General features: G+C 33.0%; 1 protein-coding gene across 3 annotated transcripts in view; it reads left to right on the top strand.

Moving 5' to 3' along the window:
* The window catches only part of LOC108561078, a 43,878-nt gene extending 23,602 nt beyond the window's left edge, over positions 1-20,276 (top strand). For all 3 annotated transcript variants that reach the window (XM_017918863.1, XM_017918865.1, XM_017918866.1), the window contains 4 exons: positions 9,287-9,385; positions 17,765-17,991; positions 18,057-19,165; positions 19,231-20,276. In XM_017918863.1, the coding sequence (XP_017774352.1) occupies positions 9,287-9,385; positions 17,765-17,991; positions 18,057-19,165; positions 19,231-20,143 (2,348 nt within the window). In that variant the 3' untranslated portion in view covers positions 20,144-20,276. The remainder of the gene's footprint in view (positions 1-9,286; positions 9,386-17,764; positions 17,992-18,056; positions 19,166-19,230) is intronic.
* The last annotated feature ends 6 nt before the right edge of the window (positions 20,277-20,282 follow it).

Below are 20,282 nucleotides of genomic sequence, written 5' to 3'. Positions count from 1 at the left end.
AGAGACATAAACAACACCAAAAAAACATGCTTTGTATTGTATACGCTTTTCAGCTTGAATATGAATATATCTGTACGTTTCAGTCGCACAAAGAGCATACTGAAATGCGAATAATCCGGTCACAAAAAAAGAATACAAATATGGAGCACCCATTATTTCCCTGCGCGTCGAATGGAAATAAACTGAAATAAGTCTTAGCGAAATCCTCGCTCTCGGTTTTAAGAGTTGCAATTTAATCATGACAATAAAACTCTTCCGTTCGCGCTACACACGCGTCCCAGACAAAAGTGTAGCAGTTAAATAATGTGCAAAATTGACTTTACTTTGAATATGTTTAAAAGGAGTGTTGCAACACTTCCAGCAAGAATGTAACGCTACGAAGCGGAGCATAAAACCGAATTTACAGTCGAGAACGCCGCTACAAATTGAACGGGGATCGCAAGATTAATTTAAAGACCCTCTAAAGCAGATAACTCGGGAATTAGGAAAATCGCTTCAATTGAAACGGAACACCGAATTGTTTCCAAAGAGAACTAGTATCCAAGTTCACTTCTTCCTTTAAAGTTGCATTTAAAATGTATAGATTTGTGGAAAATGCGGGGTATCGGAATTGGGCTGTAACGTTAAGAATTTAGATGCAATTTGCGTCCGCAACTTTATGCTGTTTACGTGTTGCTCTTAGAATTCCTCGTATGTAAAGATAATGTTACAAGTATAATGTTCCGCGTTCGCAACGAAAGGGCATTAAGCATGAATCCGCAATATTTCCACGGCGCTAGCTATCGTCCCGAAAATATTGCTTTTCTACAACCCCGATAGTACAATTCGCACGTTTTAAGGGTGCATTATGCACCTCGAACGTGCAATAATCATAAAATATTTTACTTAAGCACTTCGCTGCATTAAAATAGAACGCGACGATAAATTTTCTCCGCATTTCATATTTTAGAGATTTCATGAAACGTTTCGAATAATGAACTTACCTAATGAATTTTATATGCCTATAAAACTATGAATGGTATAGAAATATTATATAATTACATAAATTTTATCAGTAATAATTAATACATTTAGGAGATTTGCCTTTATTTCAGTGTTTAATTGCTTCTTCTTACTCAATTTTATTCATTCAAAAACTATTCACAATACAAGTGAGTTAACTATCATAATCATTCAAATAATAACATTGCAAATGAAAGAGACGCAGCTATTTTATGTAACAATAAATAATAAATGTTAAGAATTATTTTCATATTTACTACTATTTTATCTAGTACGAATTACATTATTTTAATTTAAACTGCGAATCCAAAATTAGAACCATTGCATTAATATAATTATATGGATTATCTTTAATTAGGTCAAACTCTGTTATTTGCAATTATTAAAATTTTCATATTTCTTTTATTTAACATAAAATTAGTACAATTAAAATTATATTTCAATGGAAATTTAAAATACTATGCATAATTCATAATTGGATTTGTATAATTAATTGTGTTATTTATTGTTAGTTTTAACGTAAAGACACAAAAGAGCAATTTAATCAAAGTAACTGCACGTGCTGAAATTTTCATCGCTGTTTTCTGCAGATAGAGTAATTTCGGTGAAACCAGTGTTTAAATATGTTTTACTAGCTTTGCAGTAAAAGTGTTGTAAAGTTTATGGAAAGCGTGGATGTTTTAGCAAAGGATGTACAAGGCATGTTTACACTAACAACATTTGAGAAGATCTAGTTCAACTAAGACATTAAATTACCTTACTTATCTTACATGTGAGTATATCCTTTAAAACAAAAAATAGGTTACTTATTTGCTAGATATATTTGGGTTTCTAATTGAACACTAGTCACGGTTAATGTAAAGGCTTTTGTAACAAGAGATACTATTTTAGATTAAATTCGCTAAATGGATACTATTGTAGCTTCAGCATTGGAAAATGTATGGCGGTGGATGGCTGTAACGACTTTCAATATAATTTATTAAGCCAGTCGAATCTATATTGAATCCCTATGCACCATCTGCTCTGATTCTGTCTACAGCAGAAACCTATTAAAATAAATGTGTTCGAAATAACTACACAATAAGTACCACATGCATAAATTGTCACGTAAAACGAGATACGTGTTATAATAGATTCGCGCGAGATTAATTTTGTGCATACCACCTAAATTACTATTTTTTCTAATTAACGCGTATTTACCTGTGCGTATTTGATTCAATTTTGAAAACTCTAAAAGCACGAACCATACCAAAATTGTGAACAATGCAGAAACAAATATATTATTAACAATGAACAAATGCGGGTCGTCGCTAACTAATGAATATTATATTATTTTGTTATATGCACGAATTACATTCACAATTCATAGGTTAAATTTGTATCCATTGATTCCGTTCGGTTTATATATTTGTATTTTGCATGATATATTTTGTTGGTTGGATGCTGGATGAATTTTTTTTATTTTTCTCTCTTATTCGTGCAACTTTTAATGTATACAATATACACATCCTTGACATAATTGAGAATCAAGGCCGCATACCTTAGCCGTGAGTCTTTAATTAATGAATATCTCGGCTCCTATAAACGGCGAAATCTGCTCGGCGTTTCGTACTTTTCGTCTTTGCAGCTTAATCGAATATTTATTTCGAGGTGGTAAATTATGTCTCGAATGTAAACTTCGTGTATGAGTATCCGCCTAGATCTTGTTTCGATTCCAAGGTTAATACATAATAAACAAGTATTAATATAAAATCCTCTTCATCCTCAGCCTCTTATATGATAAATTAAGTGGACTTTCCGTGAGCAATATACGTTACTTTCACACCAAAGCGGTTCACGCGTTTTGCTCAAAGTTTATTCTTTTCATATTCAGAGTTAAATTTCATCTACCTAATATCTTTAGATATATGAGAGCTATGATTATGTTACTCCAAAAAATCAAATCAAATATTCATTAGACATTAATATATATTATTTAATTTATATTTATTTATTGATGCAATTCGAAATATTAAATGACATTCAACTGACATCAAAATTCACAAGTTTTATTTATCATTCATTCAATGAATAATTTGAATTACTTCCCCCTGAGTGGGAATCAAGTGTCTACTGTAAAACTGTTACAACCTATATCGGAATATGAAAGACAGCAAGAATTCTTAAGATGTCAACAGGAAATGCAACAAAAGCAATACCAAGATTTGCAACTATTGCATCAACAGCAGCAGCAGCAGCAACAGAATGTTACAACATTAAATGGTAATTCCAACGCAAATTTAGTACCATTTACATTTTTAAATCAATCTATTATATTCAATAAACGTTGTACGTCAAACGGTGTTATGCATACGTTCCCAACATCGAATGGAAACTGTAACGATTTACAATCATTTATGACAATGAAAGACCAGGCGCTCCATCATTTAACCACGCAATTACTAAATAATAACTCTTCAAATATAATTAGTAATGTGATGTATACAAGGAAAAACGTCGATACTTCCACGGATGATATGCCAGCAGTAAAACGCTGCGAATGCATTTCAGCGCAAACCGAGGAGGAAAACGATGATTGCGATTGCGAAGACATCGACCTGTTGAAGAATCTTTTGTTGGAATCATTTTTGGAAGACCTGTCCGTTGCCATTGAATAGTTATCGCGCGTCAACAAAATTTCAATTGTCATAATGTCATATCATTTCAACTCTCCCTTCGTTTGTGAAGCCTCGGACACTTACAAAGAAACCAAATACACTCCGCTTAATAATTTCGGTTTTGGTGGCGCTTTCTTAGCCCAGGATAATCAAAGAATTGTACAAGAAACGTTGACCGCTTCTATTGTGCCGTGCTTTCAACCTCAGCAATATGAGCAGTATAATCATCTCCAGGTGCCGTTTGAAAACAAGTATTTGGAAGGGTTGCAGTTGCTGGAAAGACAAAAAAGAAATCCGTACGTGTTACAGTTTACGCAAAACGCAGCGACAATGACGGAAGATTTGAGTCCATCCTGCGGGCTTCCAGATTTTAATAGCGTATGTGCAACGCAAACACAGAGAAAGAGCAACGATTGTGCGAGGTGTAAAACGTTGGAATTCATTTTAAAGGAGAATATTAGATGCTGCAGGGAGCAGTTGAATTCGGATAAATGTAGTCAAACTGTAGTTGAGGAGGATACTGATACCAGCGAGGAAGAAACGACGCCTGAGAAGGGAGGTAATTTCAGGAGGTTCTTTTGCAAACGGGGCAAAAGCGCTTGTAAAAAGGGTGGAAAATGTAAGGGGAGTGTTTGCGAAGCTAATAATAGAAGAGATTGCATGGAATGGGAAGGGGATGAAGGCGAGGCGAAGCCTAAAATGTGCAGAAATCCAAATCAATGTAAAGCATGTGAGAGGGATAAATGGGTTACTTGTGCAGTCGGTACAGACTGTGTTGATGTTTGCGAGGGAATCGATGATGGCACCGATGAAAGCGATGACAGCCAATGTCACGATGAAGACGACGTTGTAACCGAATCTGAATCCGACGAAAAAGGCGTCAAAAAGCGCATCCAGTTCGACGATGAACCAACTTCGAAAGGTGGTACTAAAGCTACCATTACATAAAAATGCTAATCACTTCATTTTTATACAGATGACAGTTTTCTGAGTGCCATGGACTATTTCAACGAAGACGACATCAACATATCACCGTCACAAAGATTCGACGTTGAATATCCCATCAAAAAGAAAGAAAGAAAATAACCTGTCCACATCATCATTAGCATCATCGTGATCATCAAGTTGAAAACTAAAAAACCAGCATCCGCACACATGTTGTTTTCTATTCATTATTTTTATTTGGAATTCCCAATAAAACAAATCATGATATTGATTCGATGTGTAAAATAAAACTGAAATACACTCGCTGAATGGATATTTTTCGAAATTGACTCATGCATGTTTAGTTTCATAAATGCCTTATCAGTTTAATTAAAATTTTGTTAAAGTAAACATAAAACACAATCGAGATAATTCGGGATATCGCAGTGCGAATACATGCAGCGCGCAGTGCGGTCGTTTTCCTGCCACTCCGATCGCAAAAATTGTGTTTGCCTCCTATCTTCATGCTTCTCTTTTTTTTTAATCCATCAACACTAATTGGATTCCTATATTTTTATATATAACAAAGCACTGATGAAACGTAAGTTAATTAATTTTACATAATCTAAACACCGGTTCGGTTGTGCACCAATCTAAATTGAGTTTTCAATTAATTGCTACTCCGCAGTTTTAACCTTATAACCTTTTGATTATAAATTAATTACGAGATTTTCATTTTATGACTTGCACAGTTATCCTCAATATTATTAAATTTAAAAATTTAGTAGAACATTTAATTCATCATAAATTCAATAATATCATTATTAACTTTATTCTTTTATTTCATTTGATTTCCATCCATAAATCCTTATATAAATTACAATTCACACATTTAATTACTACATAAATACATACAATTAAATATTATCATTTGAAAACTAAATTGTTCTTAATGTTGATTATCATTTAAGAAGAAATTGAAATGTTACTTTCAGTAATTGAAACAAGCGCATCTATTAATAATGAAAACAAAACATCTAGTCAAGCGATTAGAAATTAATCGAACTACGGAAAACAATAGGACTTAATGATTAAATCAATAAATTACCTGTAGGATCTAATAGGATGATACACTAAAATAATATTTTAAACGTTTATGTGAATACAGCGACGAGGAAGAAGGTATATTCATAATGATGTGATGAAATAATAAATGATACAACAAATTATGCAATATGTAATCGATAAAAATGCGGTTTCGTAATGCCAAAATGCAATGAAATTAAGAACATTATTCGTAATTACGGAGCAAAAATACATTTATGATTGGGTTTCAAATGGAATGAGAAGCAGTAGTGTATAATTTTGAGAGTTACCTTTCACTTAGTATTGTTCTCGTTTTTCCTTTACTGCAGCAATTCACTATCAATTTCACAACAATAATGCTTACTCAAATTTTTAATATACAAAATTTATTTAAAAAAAAACGTAAATAACTGCAAGTTTCCTATCAAATTGATGAATACTTAAATCACATTAAACAATTTGATTTTACTATAATACTGGTTTTATTAGATAAAAAAGGTACTATCAATTTATTCATAAAATTATGAAATAATACATTGTGATAGTAAAAGCTTTGATTACAGGTTTATTAATAGAGAAAATACACGTTCGTTTTCATTCAATATTGGAGAAGATTGAAGCGTGATCATTGTTTCCGCTCGAAATATCATAGTATATTGATTAAGGTTAATTGATGTTACATATTCATATCCACGTCCTGATTACGAGATACCACGTCTATTCCACCTATCTCGGTATTAATATTGAAAACATGTTTCATAAAATATAAGTATGCACGTCGAAATTAATTATAATATTTATCATAATTTAATTAATAATAATTTTATAATGAATGTTCACATGAATAAATTTATATGGACTTTTATAAATCAATACTAAAATGTGTACGATATATCAGTGATAAAACGCTAATGGACTCAATTACAATAAAAAGGCATTTCATTACATGAAGCTATAGATCAAATAATGTTGACAGTAAAATCAATTCATTTTATTATGTTTGTTTTTCGCTGGAAAGAAAATATATTATTAATTATATTTGTATTTTCTTATATTATTTATGACTTTGACTTTGGCATACAAATATATAGCAATAAAAGGCATATATATGTAAAATAGAAATATACAATGTCAGTTCGAAGAAAAAGTATCACAGAATCATAAAGAACACAAACAAACATAAATAAACAGTAGCTGGAAAAACAAAAAGATGGATACATTTCACATATTGTTCTCTTTCTTATAAAACTACTGATTCTTCAAAGTCTATAAAAGAATTAATAAAACTACTGATTATATAAAAGCATTTTTTAAAACAAACTAATCTTAATTAACATTTTTGTTTCTTTTGTGTACCTTTTTCATTCATACGCGTTTTTCATGCATCCACTAATTCCTCTTTCAGTCTCGTTCGATAATAATTCTAAGGGTTCGGACTGGTTGCCGTATAAAGATTGATTATCCTGGAGACCCATTCATCACCCACTCTCGCTCTCGTTCATTCACGAAGTCACTTAAACGTATCGATTAGAGATTTGGATATTCATGTACGTGCTAAACATTCATAGGCAGCACTTCAGATCAATAAATAACAAATACAATGTGCTTCCTCTCCTGTGAATATATCTAGCAGTCAGTATCATAGGCAGATAGTTCAAGTTCAGAATACAACCAGTTGTATAGCTATTGTTACTACACTTGGCTTTCTGATAATGATAGTTGTCAACTGATATGTTTTGTTCAAAAATGAAATGATACAAAATACAAAAAAAACGTTTAATACTATTTGATTATATAAACTATTTTTAACCATTTTTTTGTAGATTCTATAATCATATTCAATTAGTTAATAGGAAAGTCCGTATATGCTCAAGAACGTATCAATGTTAAAATGAAACGCAACGAGAACGTAATGAAACAGTGATGTTCCTTATTGAAATGCATCCTTTGGTCGACTTCATCAAACGACCACGCGATTTCGCAGTTATTCCCACGTATGAGAAATATATTATGTCGCTTAATACTACATTTGCAATAAATTCTTACTTTTATTTGATATCGCTAATACGTACACAAATTAGTTGAAAAATATATTATAGAGAAAGTACAAAATTACAAAAAGATTGAATTCTTTCATTATCAATTGTTTTACAAATTTACAAATTCATTCAAAGAAAACTTTACAACTAGTTTATGTTACTGCTAAAAATTATAACAAATAGTTAAATAAATAACATTAAAATTTGCGTTCGTTATTTACATTTTTTTAGTATTTATATTTTTCAATAGACTGAGAATTTATACATTTATTTTATATTGTACAATATAGTTATTTTATATGATAACTAAGTAATGTATAGAATAACTAGATAAAATATAAAATAGTATAAATGGTATATCAATTAACTTTCACGATAGTTGTAATAACTACATTATAAACTTAATATAGATATATATTGTTGCAAACAGAGTTGATGTCTTACTTTATAAATAATTAATGTGCAGTAGCTTCAGGAATTCTGTTGTTGTTTAGGAAATGTGTGTTTAAGGATTTGAAATGGAATGAGCATCAATAACCTGATTAGATAAACATTGCGTACGATGTGTAAGTGTCTATTTGATAAGGATCTGAAATGGGGAATGCCTCGGCAAATTGCTGCAATCGGATCGGATTAATTTATGCGCCGCAGGTGAGGTGAAAGCGCATCGAAATATGGGCCAAGCAATTGGCATTTTCATTAATTATCTCGGAAGACATACAATGTTCGCTGCTAATTAAACTTGATCACGTTCAACGTGTTCTTCTCGTCTCTTCGTATTCAACATACACAGCAAGTTTCGAGTCGCCCTGTAGCAAAAGAAAAAAACAAGCTAAATATAATACTGCAATATCTCGTTTAACGCTAAATGAAACAGCGTTAAACGAAGTTACAATAATTTATAGTAAATAGATAAATTTATAGATATTTTAAGCTTTAATTAGACCGCGTTATATTATTAATCGAGGAAACTACACTTTTTTATACTTATTTAATCACTAGTTTTTTTAATGGATATAATATAACGGAAGTTTCGATTAATTTATCAAATCTATTAGTTTTTTAATTACACTATGATATAATTGTATTATAATCAATTCAGCCATGTGTTAACACTTAACATATTCTAATGGAACAATTTTTTTAATTGTTGATAAGTGTTATTTTTCAAGTGGTTAAGGTTTACTATAATTTATCAAACTGTGATTATGTAACACATATTTACAGATAAACGTTTTTTATTCCTTGCCTAAATAGTATTGGCAATAGAAAACTATGAAAGCAAGGAAATCCGGTGATCGTTTAGTATTTGCTAATGTTCCAACGACACTAAAAATAGTAAAATGCACTTGTATAATTTTTCGTGCTTACGACGGTCGTGCTTCATTCGCGCTTCTAGAAATTTTAAATAGACTGATTTATGTAGTCGTATTTATAGACTATTTACAAGAAAATGAACGGAAACGACAATGAAACAGTGCAAGATCTTTGTACGGCAAACAAGGAATGATTGGATGGGAAACATGTTTTTTTTTTCTTTTGGAAATGAGAATGAGATTGATTTCTTTCATATTTCAGGGGGATCAGAGGACGAACAAATCTCCGACCAAGAAATTGAAAGGGCAAAAATGGACCAAAGTCAACAGACCACCCCAACGACGCCTCCAGTTGAACCCGGTTAGTATACACTCCTCTTTTATTTTTGTTTCGCCGAAACTCCAACAGTTTCAAATTCAAATAATCATAAATTCAAATACGCTTCGTCAGTAAATAGCAATTTGCCTTTATACATTCTGTACTTCCGCAAATCAGAATTAGTTTTTTTTTTGTACATACATCCGGCGGTAATCAGTTTCGCCAATATCCTATACTATTTGAAACATTTTTTTTATATATGCTAATAATATTTTTACTAATTTATTTTTACTATGCTCAATAAATACTTAGTTCGTTTTGAAATTTTCAACCGGAGTATAGTAAATCCGGACTAATCGAATATGCGAGTTATTGTTGTAATTAAGTCACTATAAATAATTAAGTATCAGTACCAAACGAAATATATGTTATTATTAAAACATTTATCAATATAATCATTTGACAATTTTTGTATTAATTATAGTAATTAATATAATAAATGTATGCTAATAATTTATTAAAAATATATAATAACTTTGGATTTAGTAAATAAAAAGAAGTAAAAATAAAGCTAAAATTCAACTTATTAAGGATAAAAATAATGAGCGAGTTTGATTCTGATTTACTGCCCCTAACTAAACACTGTTTGGGACTCCATCATTGGCATTTGCCTGGTTAACCGACCTTAGAAATGCTACTGAGCATTAATATATTGTTTGTACATTTTATCGAGCACAAGAACTTTGAGTGTGTATTTTGCGTTAAAACATATTGCTCTAACAAATTGTCTCCGTTCTACTGAAAGCAGTCCTATTTGTCTGGAGTTTTGCTATTTATTTGCTACATTTAACAGCATGTACGCTTTCCAATTATTAACCAAGCAATCGTGCAATTATCTTTGAAAAACTGCGCACAGATTGAACTCGCTTTGTTTTCGCTTCCCGTATTGAATTATCGGACTGCCGGATTTCTTTAATAGCATTAATCGAGAGAAGTAGAAAGCAACAAGTGATCTCCAATGGAATTTCTTCATTTTTGATATTACAAAATCATAAATTATCACTTTATTTCATGGATAATGAAATTAGCATTAAGTATACAACAATTTCTGTACATATAATATTTTATAAACATGTTTAATTGTGAGAAATGACATTTTATTCTCGCGAATGCATAAATATTCAGCAATTATTTTCTTAATTAAGTAGAAATAGACAAAAATAACAAAAAAAAACAGTTAATTAACGTTACTTACTTACTTACAGTATCGATTTAATTAATTAATGCGATAAATTTTAATGAAAGTTAACGAAAATGTTGAATACATGTACAACATAACATTTAATTGGTGCGGATACACACAGACGGGCGGTAATGAAACTCTAATTAGTAGCAGCTCGAGAGACCTTTCTGTCTTACGCAATAATCCAAGTAATTGAATATTGATGCAACCCGAATGGCTGTGCGAATCCCGCAAAACTAATATGTGCAAGCTAATGGATGGCCACAATTTCCTAATCTAAATGTGTAAACACACGGCGCTATTTTAGAATTCATATGCGGATTATACCGAGTGACAGATACATATAAACTCCATCATAACTTTCGGTTAATTTTAATTGTCTTTAAATTGATGAAAGGTGTAAATTTTGCAATTTAAATTCAACTACGTTTTTAGAATATTTTTTCGGAAATTTATTAATATGGCAAAGAAAAATTTATTACATAATTATTTCTGATTTAATCCAATTATTTACAAATAAATATAATAAAAATCTTTATTGGTAATAACATTAATAGATAAGATGACTATAATTTATCGATTGAATATAGAATGTTTAAGAATCCATTAGTGGATTACAAATTGATATAAATAAACTGGTATGGTTTTTGAGTTTTATTTGAATATGGAGGATAAATATTTTAGAATACATAAAAAATTAGATATTTAGAACAAAATTAGTAATTGTTTTTAAATTATCACTTTGTAATAATTAAACAAAAAACAAAGTTACATTAGACAGAAAGTTTGCTGTAATCAAATTCAAATTTTGCTGTTTTTGAATTCATGAAGTATGATTACATATATTAAGTGGAGCAGTAACTCGCATTGTCCAGTTTTGATCAGTGCGATTTTACTATAGTACGGTTTGAAAGTTTCAAAATGACCCAAATTTTAATTAAATAAATTAAAAATAAATTGACTCTTTGCGCTAATCAATTTATAATTATCAGTAAGCAATTACCCGCACTATGCGAGGTAATTCTGTGTATAATTTTATTAATATTAAATAATTGTGACTCTTATAGATAGATAGAACGTTTTTAGCAATATAAAATATCTAGAAAAATGTTATTCACGTGTGATTAAAATGCATTTAACGAGAATCATTCCGGGCACCATTTCATGCACGTTTGACGTGTAATTCCATAGCAACGCATATCATTTCCATGGTAACCAGTTTAAACGTCAAGCGGTTCTAATTTATTTCGAAATTGAATTTGAATCGCGAATTTAGTTTCCATTTGAAGTAATAATTGTTTATATCATTTTTGCCCGTCGATTTGGCTCGGTCCATTAAAGATGGCGCCTCCGGATTGTGCATAAATCGAATAGGCGATTCGCATTTATTGGGGCATGGCCAAAGCGATAAGCCATATTCCATCGAGCAAATTAATTAATTACGATTGAATCTGCGAATTACTAATTGACGGTCAGTCACGCAAATGACCGCACTGAACAAAAGTGAATTAATCTCGGCGGTGTGCGCGCCCGCCCCGTTAATAAAAGGACGAATTGCGAATTTAGCGAGATATATGTATGACGGCCGTATCCTGTGCGGCGAGGATTTGCGAAAGGAGCAAATGTAATCCTTTCCCCCTACTTCTCCGCCCTTTTCATCCTTACGAAGCATTATGGAAATTGCCCGACTGCCGGCGTCTTAATCCTCTCCGCGCGAAGCTTTTGCCATAAATAATAGCGGCGTATGACCGGCGTATGACTGTCTCCGACAAAGCCAGAGAGAAAGTGGTGAAGAAGAAGAAGTAGATGTAAGGGAAGAAGAAAAAAAGAGACTGAATCAGATGAGAACGAAAAAAAAAGTAACGACACATAGGGGGAGGGAAAATGTAATGCGGAGTGGATGATTTTTCTTTTGTTGGATTTCAGGAGATGGGGAAAAGGTTGTTGTATTATTTATGCAATGCAGAGTCAGGACGTGTCTGTGATTACAGGCTCCGGATTGCGTTGTAATTAATTACTCGACGCGTATGTATGATCCATAAAGCGTAAACCCACTGGGATTACTTTCAACACACAATACCATATTTATTTTTAATATTTTCATACATGCATGCTATTTACTTATACTAAACATGCAACACTTCTAAAGCACACATACCTTACGTATTTACGTTTTAGAATACAGGTATCCCCCGACATACGAACTAGTTCCGTTCCAAAGAGTTGTTCGTATGTCGAATTTGTTCGTAAGTCGGATGAATTTTAATAATAAAAAACGACAAAATAAACAAATGCAACGAAACAGATAGTAGATCTACCAAAAATATTATATTTTATTAAAGAAATTATCAATTTTTGTTCGGACAATTATTTTTTTTATCATTATATATCTGCTTGTAACAAGTTAGAGCTTTTAGTATTTCATAAGTTCAAGAGTTCGTATTTCGAATTCCAAGTTTAAGTTAAAATAAACATCTAAATTAATATGTTTAGGTAATTCTTGTTTTACGAATTACGTGTAAAAAAAATATAAACTTAATTCAAGGTTTATTAGATTCCATGTTTGAACTTAGTTGTATATATATTCAAGTTGTTCTCATTTTAGGAATTCCTGTTTTACGAATTTCAAATCCAATTTAAATTGTACATCTGATTAACTGCATTTTATGCTTTATAAAAAAACATATAGAGTTAATTTTCATTTTACGAATTCCCAATTTCCAATGTACATTTCACACATAAAAATATTATTGGAAATTCCCATTTTACTAATTGGTAAAATTTCTTGTTTTATGAATTTACTTTTTACGAATTACTTCTAATAAATTATAATTCACACTTTACCAATTCTAAGCCTTAGTTAGGTCTACATCTGAGTGGATGCTACCTATTATAACATGTTGCTAATTATTTGTAAATATATATAAGTAAACTGGAAATTAAGAGTTCTCGTTTTATTAAATACACAAATATTGCTAATTTCAATTTCAAGCTAAAAAAAATAATATGGAAAATATTAATAATATTTTTTTAGAAAATGAATATCCAGATGAGGTTTTCTTTAAGATTTCCGCTGAAAGATGAATTCATGCATAAATAATCTTATAACAAGAATATCAAGAAAATGTATTATATAAATAAAAATATACATATTTTATCGTACATTTTTATACACAAAGTAAAAATTAGAAGCATGAATAATAAGTCTGTTGTTTTAAAATCCAAATTATTTGTTTAATTTTAATTTTTCTTTGTCTACATTAAAACAAAATTTTGTATAATGATAACATTTTATCCGAACACTAAAAATCACTGTAGGATGCAAGCAAAAAAGTGTTATTTAAAAAAGTGCGTGTTGGTATATAATACGGTGAGTCAACAGACAGAATGTACAAGTAAAAGGAAGTGCAAGAGAAAAGGTCAACTACGAAGTAGTTATAAAATTACATAAAAGAAACTTGTCTTTATAAGATAGTGCACCGGATGGTGTTTACATTCGTTTGGTGGCTTTAATGCATTCTCATACAAAGTATTTCCAAATGCGGTAAACAAAGAGTAGTAGTTTCGCAACTGAACGAAGAATAAAATTATTCAGTATTGAACATATTGTATTATATTAATAATATAGTAATATTTAATAAGTTGAGCCAATGTATGTTATTTGTTGTTTGATATGTCAATGAGCTGTCAAATTTATTGAAATATTCTCCGTTTATTACTTACTTTTGTGGTACATTTTAGACCTTTGTAGTATAATGTATCAATTAATTAGTGTTGAGTTTTCATATCGAAAACTAGAATAATCTCCTAATAATTTTCATATGATGAGAAGATAATGGTATGGAATGTGAATGAAAGAATATCATTTTATTTAATGGATATTTTCTTGCTATATCAATAAATCATCCGTGCAATTAGTATACTCCGATATTGATGGTGAAATATTGCAAGCAGATTTATTTATATTTCAATGAAGCAAACGCCATTTATGAAGAGGCAAATTCAGTATCCATTAGATAGATGAAAAATAAACGTAACAGGGATTAATCATCGTATAAGTTCCATGAAGCAGTGCAACTCAAACATCCGACCATGATGAAATACAACAAAATCGATTCCTCCGCATCGTTCACCACCATTTTGGTTTCCGTAAATACACAATCCATTATGCGTCGATATTTTCTGCAATTCCACGAACGATCGCGGCATTAATGAACGTCACAGTTAATTAAAGTTGCACGACGCGAGATTATTCCTGATACCTGTTCTCATCCCTTTGAAAGTCACCATTAATATTAATTAAATGGAATATTTGATGTGTTAGATGGTAATTGTTTTCAATTAATAGGTCCCTGGATATTGGACGGTAATGCGAGTAAATTGGTTGGAAGTAATAATGAGCGAATTCCTTTCGCCTCAAGATTTCATCCATCCAATTTTCCACGGATCATTTGCCTCTGCATATAAATAGACCTATTAATTTCGCTATACTCCGGGATTCCACCGAATTCATCATCAACACCCAATAACAAAATCATACAAAAGATGCCGGATTAGTGAAGCTTTTTAATTACACCGCTGAATTAAGATATTAATTTCAACTCTATATTTACTGAGTTATATAACATTCACTTTGAATGAGTTTATCAGAAATTACTGAAAAAAAAATGATTGAAAAAACTTTCTTTAATAAATCAATAAATATAATAATATTTTATATAATAATTAATTGCAAATTTACTGTTTCATATTTAAAGAAAATCAATCAATTAATTAAACTGACTAAGGAATGAACGTTACGCCAAATCTACGTGATTACTGTAAATAAATGAAATTCTATTTTTATTTACTTTTGTTTTATTGATTATTCGCAAGAATTTGCTCTTCCGCGTGACTAAATGCAACTAATGAACGCCGACGCATTTAATAAGACCGTGGATAAGTAAATTTAGTTTTGGTCGTAATCAAGGAACATTGCACTCGCTTGCTCTGGAACTTAATAATTAGTGCTCAAATTAAGCAACAAGTATCTTAAATTGGATTTAACGGAAGCAATTAATGCAATATTCTTGCACTTTCGTTTAAGAAATTTCAGTTCGGATTAATTGTTTCCAATAATTAATACTTTGTTACTTATATAATCATTTCAAGTAATTTACTTCTTGTAAGACCACATTTTTAGGATTTTTTCTTTGAAATAAGCATATTTTTTTTACTTGTACTATTTTTTTAAATAATAATTTAAAATTGATGGTAGTAGTCTAGTAAATAGTTTACATGTTCTAACCTTGATCCATATTTTTGGGTTTGTTGAAACTTCAATAAACTATTTTAAGAACTGAAAATATGCGTGGAAAGAGCTGAAATCGCTTACTAAGAAAATATTTCATGTATTAAAACTATTTTTAAACAATCATTTACATTTATTCATGAATATATGTGAAATAAGTTTACTGAAAATATTTGAATTAACAGTATAAATTTTCACTTATAGTAATTGCAGATTCGAATGGAACTCTATACAATAATGTGTTTAACAGTGGTTGCACAGCAGTGACTGCACGGATATAGAACTAACTTTGAGCCCTTTCAACCAAATGGTTGTAAATAAATTCGATTAAATCAACCAAAAATCTTTTTATTTATACTCTGTTTGTGTCAGCGAACAAAATGTACTTATAATTTAGAAGTGATATTTCCTATATTTATTGGACCAGTTGGAGACAAATAAGATCGAGATAGAGGTCTTTTCCCCTCAAGAAAAATATTTATAATTGAAGTGGAGTGCAATATTTGCCTTCCAATTTTAGAGGTAATTGAGGGGATGATTGTGTTCGTAATGTGATTGTCAGCCAGTCATCGCTTGAGGGAAAATTCTATTTTGTTTTATACTCGTGTATTCCTCCTCTTCCGATAGGAAATTGATTCGGTTAAAGCTATTATTGATTGGGAAAACATTGCGAACGAAAAACCGAAATGCGGAAAATCCAAACGCGAATTCTCCGCGAATCCAAACCGCCGCAGTCACCAATAAAATTATCTCCGTCGGCCCAGAAGGATGTCCCAGTTATCCTCAATTATTACCACATCGATCGCCTCGTCCTTTCATAACAAAGACCGAACCCAAGGTACAATAAGGCCGAACTTGGCATACTCGTCGCTTTACGCATCCTTTTTCAACGCAAGATTTATTCATCACTTTCATCCATTTTAAGACAATCGTGAGCCGATCGATAATTTTATTCTATACCAAATATATTGTAGTCACCTAACATTTATTAACATTCCCATTGTGACTAGACAATTCTTCTACTTCTATTGGATTTCTATAATTTAAAATTTAGAACAAATTGTCTCTATTATATATAATTATTCTTAAAACCATTAAAATATGATACCAAACGTAATATGTTAATTTAATCTAATAAAAGTAAGTTAATACAGTATATGAATACTTCAATAACTTTAATAGTTTGAGTAGTTTGTAAGAGATATTTAATCAACGGATAAGTGGCTCTTAAAACATTCAATACATGGTTTTAATGGGTACGTAATTTACATTTTTTCAATTTGAAATGCTCCGTTGGCAAAAAAGGGCAAATTTTGTGCAAACATTAATCATCTCGACGACACCTACTACCACACGATCGATCTAGAAGCGCAAACAGTTGAACACATTTTATATTTGAACGGCGTCGCGCATAAAAGGAATTTTAAAGCTTAAATATTATTCAGGCGGAAGATCAGGTGCTTCGGTGTGCCGGAAGATTAATTCACGTAATAACATTGGAACTATTATGCATACCTATAAAAAGGGAAGTGTATTTGGATACGTGCTCTCGTTGTTTCGCTTTGTTAAATATGAAACGCGAATTCGGACGTGATTTAGTAATTGTAGTTTGCTGGATTTGGGATAATATTTTAAATTGCAGGATAAAAACAGACGTGTGCTACAGTCGACTTGTTACACATCCCGTACATCTCGTGTAACGGCCACATAATCACCGAGAGTGGTGTGTGTATGTGTAAATTGTTCCGCTACAAACTCGGTTTACAACAGCTTTATCTGTTTCGAAACGGTTATACGAAAAGAGCCGTCAGAGAGTAATGATAACCAGAATACAATTCAATGTGTGCAGTTTGTGATGGTGGCAATTTGAATGTCTTTAAATTTTCAGAAACGAGAGTTGCCATGCCAGCAAAGATACCGGAGAGGAGACAGCGGAAGGAAATGCTAGAAGATGAAAGAAAGGAGTCTAGTCCTAGTCCCACTCCGAGTCTACAGCCCGGAGGCTCTCCAATTAGTGGTATTCTGAAAGGTGGGAGACTTTGGAAACAGCAGCCTGCAGACGTTAACAATATGAGAAGCGAGTTTCTGCATCAGCAACAACAGTTACAACAACAGGTAAATAAATAACTGATATGAATGTACGGTAAATTGTAAATCACAAATATTGTTCATGTTGAAAGGTTTACGACAACATAACGTCGGACGATGAAGGTGGAAGCAAGCGTTCCGTGCGTTTCATCGAGGAGGAAGAGAAACGTGACCTATGCGAAAAACCATTGAAAAAGATGGTCGAGAGCAAGGACGAAGTTGATTCGAATGTCCCGACGGCGAGTCCTGAATCCACCGAGATGACCCTCACGTTCAAGTTAGGCAATCACGTGCTGATTTCCAATAATAGCCTAAAGCCGAACTCAGCAGTTCGGCAATTGTTCCCATGTACTAAACCGCTGGCCGGAAAACAAGACGAAGGCGAATCGGTACATCAATATTTGGTGACCGCCGAAAGCCTCAAAGCTTTCGAGGAAGCGAAACGTTCGAAATTGCCACAAATTATAGGCGAAGCAGACGAATCCATTAAAAGAGCCATCGAGCGTAATACTTTGCGTCGCTCGCTGATTCGCTACGAACCGCGTAGCAAGAAAAACACAAAGACCGACAACTCACTAGTCGAACGTATTAAGCAGTTGACTTGCGACGTGGATGAACCTTTGGAGAACCAGCAAGAGAAGGCACGTGCTAGTCCTCCGGGCGAAGAAGCGAGGAATTCACCAGAAATATCTGCAGTTAAAAACTCCCCTTCCTCATCGTCTTCATCGACGTCTTCAGTATCGTCGACTTACAGAAAGATCACTGATTTGTTCGCGAAGCGCGATCGACCTGATATTCAGATTGAAACTCAAGTCAACAACAAGCAGTTAAACACAGGCGTACCAGATTTGGGAGGACCTCAGGAAACACACAATACTGTAATTAAAGTCAACTCGACGGAAAGCAGGAAGCAATTTCTCTCAACTTTAGCGCCGCTCACGGCATGCGTAGGCGGAGCTGTTGCTGCAGACGACTATTACTATCACATGAATACCCAAGGAGATAGGATGTCTATGGCCAGCTCCGTTGGCACTGAATACAGTTTAGAAGATATAGAGGATGGTCTAAAGAAGGACGAGGAGGAAAGTAAGAGGATAGCTCCAGATGTTTTAGTTGGCACGCCGTCCGCTTCGGAGTCCGGAGATGAACTTGCAATGTTCGTGCAACAGGATGCTAGCCGCATCGAGAGGATCAAGAAGAAGTAAGTGAAAATTCCCGAAATTTATATTAACGAACAATTTTAACTGGTTTTAATGCAATATTCAGGTATCAGCCGGATGCCGAGGAAGACGACGAGCATGATGATTACGGTTTCAATAGGAGACCCAGCGTGAGAGGAATTAAACCTCGTTTCGGTTCAACGACGGAAATTCTGCAGCAGATCCAAAACCAGATGCAGCCTCCGACGAGTACGCCGCCCCGAAACCCCCCAGTGGCTTGGCCTTATTATTCGGAGACTAATTTGAGTGGGGTTGACAATAAAATTAGAGCTCAACCACCCACCTACCAATATGTCAGCGAAGAAATAAAACGAACCTACGCACAGTATAGGCCTACCACTTTAGTGGACGAGAACATTTACCAAAATTGTGCGAACAGATGCCCACAGCAAGGAACGTACAGAACGAACATTTATACAACTAGAGTCGCCGCACCACCAGACTATTATCAATCGCTTCCGAGGAACGCCACTCGACGGCCTCAGTCACCACCGCCTCAAGAAGTTTCCAAAGGCTACCATCAAACTATGGTCTACATCCCATACAACCACATCGAACCGTATCAACCTTATTATCCAGCTTACACCCAGAACTATCAAGTCAGGCAGCAGCACCAACAGCAACTACAGTACGCACCTCGTTCAGACTCACCCCAGCAGCAATTTGCACGTTCCACGCAGACTTATTATCCGCGTTACAGACCGCCAAACGGTTACCAGCAGATAAACAGACACAGCTATCCCAGATATCCGCCAGATAACTGTTCGATAGCAGATAGCGAAACGTACATGAAGGACTCGATGCCAAATTCTCCAACGAAACCTCGCTTCATTGAACGCGGAGTTCCCGAGGGTGCAGCAAGCGTATCCCCGCAGGACAGCAACGTTGCTGCCACGATGACTTCTCCCACCTCTCCGCAGAATCCCACCAAACCCATGTTTTACGCTATGAATGTCTGACCAAATGAATAGGTCAACATTACCGTGAGGATTTACACAAAACCCAAACAAACCAAATGATCTCCTGAGGCAAAAATTATTACGGAACAAAATAACAAAAAACCCAATACCGACGAAGGCAGTAAATAATTTTCTAGTA

Source organism: Nicrophorus vespilloides, unplaced genomic scaffold (assembly GCF_001412225.1).
Source record: "Nicrophorus vespilloides isolate i.1.1-1 unplaced genomic scaffold, Nicve_v1.0, whole genome shotgun sequence".
Taxonomy (NCBI): Eukaryota; Metazoa; Arthropoda; class Insecta; order Coleoptera; family Silphidae; genus Nicrophorus; species Nicrophorus vespilloides.
This window is presented reverse-complemented; position numbering and strand designations above follow the sequence as displayed.